Source organism: Poecilia latipinna, unplaced genomic scaffold (genome assembly GCF_001443285.1).
Source record: "Poecilia latipinna isolate Pla-1442-1.1 unplaced genomic scaffold, P_latipinna-1.0 Scaffold3229, whole genome shotgun sequence".
NCBI classification, from domain to species: domain Eukaryota; kingdom Metazoa; phylum Chordata; class Actinopteri; order Cyprinodontiformes; family Poeciliidae; genus Poecilia; species Poecilia latipinna.
Window position 1 is genome coordinate 3598 of NW_015115845.1, and position 8540 is coordinate 12137.

The following is an 8540-nucleotide window of genomic DNA, read 5'->3' on the forward strand; positions in this document are numbered from 1 at the left end:
TGTGTTCGACGTCAGTAATGTGTTCGACTTCAGTAATGTGTTACTAAGTAACGCGTTACTGACATCACTGTTTATCATCTCCATTATTTTAGTGGGCAACCAACCTATACACGATTCCTCTGTTTAGAATAAACGTCCACTATTTACAATTACATTGTCTGCCTTTAAATCCTGGCTGAACGCTCTGCGGTACAAACAAGCATGGATGTCTTTAATTTGGAATTTTTTCTTTAAAATTTATTATTTTTAATTTCTGTGAGACGACCTTATGTGCCCTAAAAACACCTTTTAAATAAAATATATAATTATTATTTTAAATACTGATACAAGCAAGGACTGTTGCCATGGTTATTGCTTCACATGGTGGCAGCTTCCGGGGATTTATACTAATTGACATGTGACAGGGTGGACCAGCAGCTGCACTCTATTTCCCACAAATTGGAATTTATAAAGGAAAGGTGTGTGTGTGTATGCAGCGCTTTATACATCTGAATTTTTTTGTGCGCCACACTTTTCTAAATTTTCTAAATTTGTCCGCAAGACAATTTTTAGTGTGAAAACTGTGCACTCTTTCATGCATGAGGCCCCTGTAGATTGATTGATTGATTCAGATGTACAGACCTGAACAGTTCCTCCTTTGCCTGAACAGCGTTGGCCTTCAGTTCCTCCTTCTCCTGCTTACTCTGCTGCTGAAGCAATTCCACATGCCGACTCAGAGCCTCGTTCTCCTGCTGCAGCTCAGAGACATGGCTTCCTGACAGCAGGAGGGACATCCATCAGACGGGAAGTCAAAAGCAGACTGACCTCATGACCTCTACTGCCTCATTAAATTATAATTAATTTTGTAATCATTTAATAGTTAACCCCTTAACCCACACTGGAACGTCTGGTGCCGTTTTTCCGGGACTGAGATTTAAGTGTTTAAACTCTGCCGGTGTCCACTATGACACTTTTATTGGGCAGTCTAGAACCTCCCCTTTTGATTGACACCGCATTCGACCAGTAATGTTAGGAAAGGCTTTTTCCGAGCCAAAAATATCCAGAGAGCGACTTGAGCTCGTTTTGACATGCCAGTATTATTTTTCTGGAATATTTCTGACTGGTCAACTCAGAAACTAAATCTAAAGCCACTGATGTGTAGCCAACACGTGTCCTGTCATAAGGATACAAGGCATTTAGGGGTTTATTTTGACAAGTCAAAATAAACTTGACTTGTCAAAATAAGTCATACCACGCATACCGTGTATGCATGGTATGTAACCACCATACTGCATATGCAGTGTATGCGTGGTTACATACACTTATTTTGTGTGTAACCATGCACAATGTATGCGTTTTTGCTGTGTCCAAATCACGGTCAAAGTCTGTGCACCCTCATGTGTTTACAGGACTAGCGTATCGTTAGAAGGGGGCAGCAGGGGAGCAAAGAAGGAGAGGGTACTGGGGAGAGGGCGCGCGTGAAGGAGAGAAGCTGAGAAGGGTCTAGTTTGGCTTCTAGTTGCTGTAGGACTATATGAAACTGGACTATATATATAGGACTATATGAGAGCAGACCTGTGAACACAGAAGGCTGGTAAGTCTTCTCATACTGAGCTGCAGGAAATCTTCCTGCCTGTGTGCTGCCGTCTGCTGCAGCAGAAGATTCCTGGGCTCTGCTCTCTGCTGAGTGGCTCTCTGATCGCTGGCGTGGCATAGACAGCATGCTCCTGCGCTCCCTCTGCAGCCTCTCTATGGTCCGGCTCAGCTCCTGAATGCTGCGGCTCTTAGTGGCCAGCTCCTGGTTCAGCCGCTCGATCCGGCCTCCAAATGCCGCCTCAGCTTGGTGCTGGTGCGGCTGTGCCTGGACGGGGGAACAAGTTTATAGGCAAAAGTATTCATCCCCATTGCAAACTCCCCACAGATCTGGGAGAAGTTAGTTTATCAATCACTGAAGTTTTACATTACATTGATGGATCCAATCTAATCTACATTACAATAATAAAGATCTGCTGCTGTTGTATCAACCTCCCAGACCTTTCAGGTCTTCTGGTTCTGGTCTGGTCTGAATCCAGAACCAAACATGCAGAAGATCTATTATATGATTTCATAATAGACCTTATTATAGTTCGAAGGCACTGAAGGACTGTTTCACCATAGAGCTATATTAATAAAGTAAATAAAGTATATTCTATACAATTCTGATGTATATTTGCTTAATAATTTTGATTACACCATTTGGCAAAATGTAATGTTTACAGGTCATTCTCAAAAAATTAGCATATTGTGATAAAGTTCATTATTTTCCATAATGTAATGATAAAAATTAAACTGTCATATATTTTAGATTCATTGCACACCAACTGAAATATTTAAGGTCTTTTATTGTTTTAATACTGATGATTTTAGCATACAGCTCATGAAAACCCAAAATTCCTATCTCAAAAAATTAGCATATAAAAGAAAAGTGTTTTAATACCAAAAATGTCAACCTTCAAATAATTATGTTCAGTTATGCACTCAATACTTGGTCGGGAATCCTTTTGCAGAAATGACTGCTTCAGTGTGGCGTGGCATGGAGGCAATCAGCCTGTGGCACTGCTGAGGTGTTATGGAGGCCCAGGATGCTTCGATGGCGGCTTTAAGCTCATCCAGAGTGTTGGGTCTTGCATCTCTCAACTTTCTCTTCACAATATCCCACAGATTCTCTATGGGGTTCAGGTCAGGAGAGTTGGCAGGCCAATTGAGCACAGTAACACCATAGTCAGTAAACCATTTACCAGTGGTTTTGGCACTGTGAGCAGGTGCCAGGTGATGCTGAAAAATGAAATCTTCATCTCCACAAAGCTTTTCAGCAGATGGAAGCATGAAGTGCTCCAAAATCTCCTGATAGCTAGCTGCATTGACCCTGCCCTTAATAAAACACAGTGGACCAACACCAGCAGCTGACATGGCTCCCCAGACCATCACTGACTGTGGGTATTTGACATTGGACTTCTGGCATTTCCTTCTCCCCAGTCTTCCTCCAGACTCTGGTACCTTGATTTCCGAATGACATGCAAAATTTGCTTTCATCTGAAAAAAGTACTTTGGACCACTGAGCAACAGTCTAGTGCTGCTTCTCTGTAGCCCAGGTCAGGCACTTCTGCTGCTGTTTCTGGTTCAAAAGTGGCTTGACCTGGGGGATGCGGCACCTGTAGCCCATTTCCTGCACACGCCTGTGCACAGTGGCTCTGGATGTTTCTACTCCAGACTCAGTCCACTGCTTCCCCCAAGGTCTGGAATCGGCCCTTCTCCACAATCTTCCTCAGGGTCCGGTCACCTCTTCTCGTTGTGCAGCGTTTTCTGCCACACTTTTTCCTTCCTACTGAGGTGCCTTGATACAGCACTCTGGGAACAGCCTATTTGTTCAGAAATTTCTTTCTGTTTCTCACCCTCTTGCTTGAGGGCGTCAATGATGGCCTTCTGGACAGCAGTCAGGTCAGCAGTCTTACCCATGATTGCGGTTTTGAGTAATGAACCAGGTTGGGAGTTTTTAAAAGCCAGAAATATTTTAAATATATGACAGTTTAATTTTTATCATTACATTATGGAAAGTAATGAACTTTATCACAATATGCAAATTTTTTGAGAAGGACCTGTATTGCATAACCAATAACTGCATGATGTAATTGGCCCTGTTGCTGAAGTGTGAAGCAGCATCGCTGACTGCTTTTCTTCAGCTTCAGTCACTCAGGCTGACCTTGTGTTTGAGCTGCTGCTGCAGAGACTCTATCTGGTCCTGCAAACGTTTGTCTTTCTGCTGGTGCCTGTCATGGACCCGCTGCAGCTCCTCTTCCAGAAACTGACATTTACACATCCATGCATCTGACCCCACCTCCGCCACTGTGGCTGCTGCTGCGGGCAGCTGTCTTTGTTCCAGCTGCTGTTCCAGTTCACATATCTGTTGCTCGTAGCACAGCTACAAAATACAACACACAAATACTCAGCAAGTGCCGGTCCTTTTCCTGACAAATTTCTTGCATCAAATTAATAATTTTCTTTTTAAGTTATTTGTTGTGATGAATGTAAATGAGCCAATCAAGAGCGTAATTTTTTTTGTATAAATAAGCATCTAAACGTGACAGAGGTAGGTGTCATAGATTTTCTCATGTTGCAGCTGCAGCTGTGACCTTGATCTGGTGGAACTGTTGCTCTATGGCTCTCAGGGTTCGCTTGGCCTCTTCATCGTGCCTTTCCAGCTCAGACTCCAGCCGCTGAATCCTACGCTCCAGCAGAACATTGACTGTGTTGCGGGGGTGCGTCCCGCTGGAGGTGGCCTTCTCCCCACCACCAGCTATGGCTGCAGCATAGATGAGGGCTGGTAGCGAGTTTGGGTTCCTGCTTCTCAGAATCTGCTCTAATTCCTTCACCTGGTGAGCACAGGAGCAGTTAGCTGTACTGCAGATGCATAAAGGTGAGTTGGCTAGTCTGATGAATGTGTTTTGTCTGGAGGAACCTGCCGCTGCAGATCCTGCATTCTCTTTGTGTCTGCAGGTCTGTCTCTGGCCTTCCTCAGCACATTGCTGCTTCTTTTGCCTACTTCCCTCTTCAGGTGTTCCACCTGGAACAGAAACAAGCTGCTAGTCACTGCTTGCAATGCTAGACTGGAGTTGACATTCTATAAATTTGGACTTGAGTTGTAGCTAATAGAACAATTTAGTTTTGTTCAAATGGTTCATTTGAACAGTTCTTTTTCAGCTATTGCAGCTATAACAATTCCTGAAGGCCACAATTAAATTATTTCCATGAAGGTTCTGCCTTTAAAATAACTCTCTTCACTACTGTTTCTTTGTTAATTTAAGAGATTTTTCCAACTCTTTCCTCCGCAGACGAGTTTAAGACCTCAGTCTGTGCCACCAACCAAACTATTTCAATGACCTCTACCATGACCTCAAATATCCTCCAGACTTACACCAGAAGCCGGCTAATAGTTACAAAAAGGAGAACATCAGTGGGAGAATTCATTCCAATTAAATTTTCAATTCAGTTTATTTATATTGCACTGATTCACAACAGTCATGTGTCAGGAACTATATAAAAAAGGCCATTCAGTCCAATCACACATACATCCCAAATTAACTTGATGTGTCAAATAACACATCAAGTTCAGCTCATTATTCATAGTTTATAAAAGTTTCTGTTTAAAGAAGCCCAGCAGAAAACTTAGTCACTGAGTGAATGCTTCATGAGGAGCATTTAGTCCTGAAGCAGATGGCAACAGTACAATCCCTTCTGTTGTCTAATTGACTTTACAGTAATCCCTCATACTCAGCGTACATGTAGTAACAGAAAAAAACTCGTTTAGCAAGAAGGAACCTCCAGCAGAATCAGAACCTGGCTGATCACTGGTCAGTGATCAGCCATGACCAACTGGAGGTTTGAGAAGATAGAGGAGAGAAACAAAAAGAAACAGAACCAAAGATTCAAGAGTACTTTCTGTTAGAGAAAAGGTAAAAAGTTAATTAAAATGACTTTAGGTCGAATGCTATCTAATTATTATACTGAAGACAAAGAGAGATTAAGAGAGAATATTTCCTAAAAGAAATCGGCATGCAGTCATATGTATTATTTGTGTATACATACTTGGATTCATTTTCAACTGAATGTCTGATGATACTATAACTCCAAACAAGAAAACACATCCTGACAGTTTGAACATAATCTTTATGAGGAGTCACGTCTGCAGGGAAGAAGTCCATCTGAGTCTCAGCTCAGAGACGAACACCTTTTATCTCCATGAAACTTTATATTTGCTCCTCCCAAACTAAAGACAAAATCCATCCACAGTTTGTTCTTCATTCCATAAACATGCAGCATCAGGGAGAATCCCCACCTGTTCTTTGAGTTGGAGTATCTCAGCCGTTGCTGCTTTTAGCCGGCCAGCATCTCTGTCCAGCAGCTCCTGGTTCTCTGCAAACCACCGCAGTTTGTTCTTGAGAGCTGCCACCTCCTCCCTGTGCTGCTGCAGGCCCTGCAGCTCAGATATCTCATCTGAAACACATCAAACCAGCAGTCTGTCTGAAAGGACTCTCAGCTGCAGGAGACCCAGGGTTCGAGTCAGGTGATGTAGATGTTTATCATGTAAACAAGTTTAGGACTAATACAAAGTCCAGCCATGAGCTGCTGTGACCTGAGGTGGAGAAGGTCTGCACTTTGGCCAGCTGCTGCTCTTGTTTCATCAGCTGCAGCTCCACCTGCAGGGACTGCTTCTCCTGCTCCAGCCTGCTGTTCTCCTCACACAGCCTGGCCTCGTTCTGCTGCACGCGTGCACATGCACACACACACATTATATTATATTATGGAAGATGACTGGGACCAGCACCATACAAACACTTTATCCACAACGTTAGAAACCTGGCGGGTGTTGATTTGAGCCAACAAGTCAGAGATGCGTTTAGTGTGATCCATGGCGCACACAGGCCTGGAGCTTTTTCTCAGCTGCTCCCTGATGAAGATGGAAATCACAAACATTTTTGTGAGAAAAAACATTTGACAAAAATAAAAGAGATAAAGCTCTCACAGCTCACTGCTCTGCTGAGCAAACAGTTACCTGGTGACAGCCAGCTGGCTGAGCAGCTCCTGGTTCTCATTAAACATGGCCTCCTGATTGGCTTTACTCCTGCTCTGCTCAGCCTTCATCTCTACATACAGCTTCTCATTCTCCTGTAAGACACATTCAATTTTACTGCACATTGGATAGGCCACTCCAGAACCTTAATATGCTTCTTATGGAGTCACTCCGAAGCACATCATATCCTGGCTGTGTGGTTCAGGTCATTGTCATGTTGGAAGATCCAGCCACGACCCATCCTCAATGCACTAACTGAGGTGAGGAATCAGCCCAGAACTACATCATTGACTACTGGTCAATGACGTGAAAAGAGCTGGCACCTCTGTTTCCAAAGTTACTGTGGGTAATATACCAAGACGTCATCGTTTAAAATCATGCATGGCACGGAAGGTTCACCTGCTTAAATCAGCACATGTCTAGGCCCGTCTTAAGTTTGTCCATGACAAGGCCTGTCACAGTAATCAATAAATCAATTAATCACACGATAAATTAAAACAAGCTCAATAATTTCCATTGGCATGATTTATCGCTTTCTCGTTTTCTCTCTTTCTACCAAAAACAGGATGATTTCATAATTTATTTTATTTGTTGTTTCTGTTGTTTTCTTGTGTTCTTGCATTCTTTTGTCATTACCATTAGTAGTTGAAAACGGTCTCAAAACAACAATATTATCATTTACTGCAAAAACCTCTGGGACAATGCATCATCCAGCAAAATTTGTTATTGTGACAGGCCTACCCATGACCATTTGGATGATCAAGAGGAGTCATGGGATAAATTTTGGTCAGATGAGACCAAAATAGAACTTTTTGATCTTAAGGTGCATGCACACCAAAAGTGTTTAGAGCGTCAGGCGCTTTTGGTTTACATTCAAAGTGTAAGTGGAGGTGCATTGAAGACCGTTATGGCGCGGTTCGAGCGTCTATCAAGGCGAGATTTGAACAGTTTGGAGCGTTTTGAGTGTTTGAAGCATCAAGAGCATTCAACAGAAAACAATGACTAGAGCTGACGTGTCTGACATGCCCTCAACATGCCTCCACATAGACTTTGAACCAAAGTCTATGTGGCGCAAAAAGCTTGGTGTAGAACAAAATTTCAAGCGTCTGCATTCAAAGTGCACATGCGTCGAACTTGAAGTGTCAGACGCATTTTTGACACGTGTAACACTTTTGGTATGAACGCACCATTAATTCCACTCTCTGTGTTTGGAGGATGAAGAAAAACAGCCCCCCAACCTACTGTGAAGCTTGGGGGTGGAAGCATCATGCTTTGGGGGTTTTTGGGGGTGTTTTTCTGCACATGTGACAGGACGACTGCACTGTATTAAGGAGAGGATGACCGGTGCCATGTATTGCGAGAATTTGGGGAACAACCTCCTTCCCTTCCTTAGGTGATGCGCCACAAGGTGACATCTTGCCCCAGTCCAAGGGAGATTGACAATCATGTTTAGCTTCTTCCATTTTCTAATAATTTCTCCAACAGTTGATCTTTTTTTAGCAAGCTGTTTGGCAATTGCCCCGTAGTCCTTTCCAGCCTTGTGGTGGTCTTCAATTTAGTCTCTTGTGTCTTTTCAATTTGGTCTCTTGTGTCTTTGGACAGCTCTTTGGTCTTAGCCTTGTTAGTAGTTGGAGTCTTACTGTTTGTAGGTAGTGGATAGGAGTCTAACAACCTAAACAGGTGCTTCTAATTTAAAATAATAAGTGAAGAGGAGGTGGACTTTTTAGAGGCAGACTAACAGGTCTTTGAAGGCCAGAATTTTTGCTGATTGGCAAATGTTCAAATACAACACAACACAGAACACAGAAATAAATTATTTATAAAAAAAAATCTAATTGTGATTTCTGGATTCTTTTTTTTTTTTTTAGATTATTTTAAGATGAAAATTTCAGACCCCTCCATGATTTCTAAGTGGAAGAATTTGCAAAGTCGAAGGGTGTTCAAATACTTATTT

The 8540-nt window shown here is 42.6% G+C and overlaps 1 protein-coding gene across 2 annotated transcripts in view; it reads right to left on the bottom strand.

Moving 5' to 3' along the window:
* Nucleotides 1–541: 541 nt before the first annotated feature.
* LOC106940444 (centrosomal protein of 162 kDa) overlaps nt 542–8540 on the bottom strand; it is a 45631-nt gene continuing 37632 nt past the window's right edge. For both annotated transcript variants that reach the window (XM_015023196.1, XM_015023195.1), the window contains exons 14-22: nt 6569–6681; nt 6373–6463; nt 6149–6275; nt 5852–6009; nt 4475–4579; nt 4149–4388; nt 3719–3937; nt 1555–1840; nt 542–754 (exon numbers count right to left, since the gene is read on the bottom strand). In XM_015023196.1, the coding sequence (XP_014878682.1) occupies nt 573–754; nt 1555–1840; nt 3719–3937; nt 4149–4388; nt 4475–4579; nt 5852–6009; nt 6149–6275; nt 6373–6463; nt 6569–6681 (1521 nt within the window). In that variant the 3' untranslated portion in view covers nt 542–572. The remainder of the gene's footprint in view (nt 755–1554; nt 1841–3718; nt 3938–4148; nt 4389–4474; nt 4580–5851; nt 6010–6148; nt 6276–6372; nt 6464–6568; nt 6682–8540) is intronic.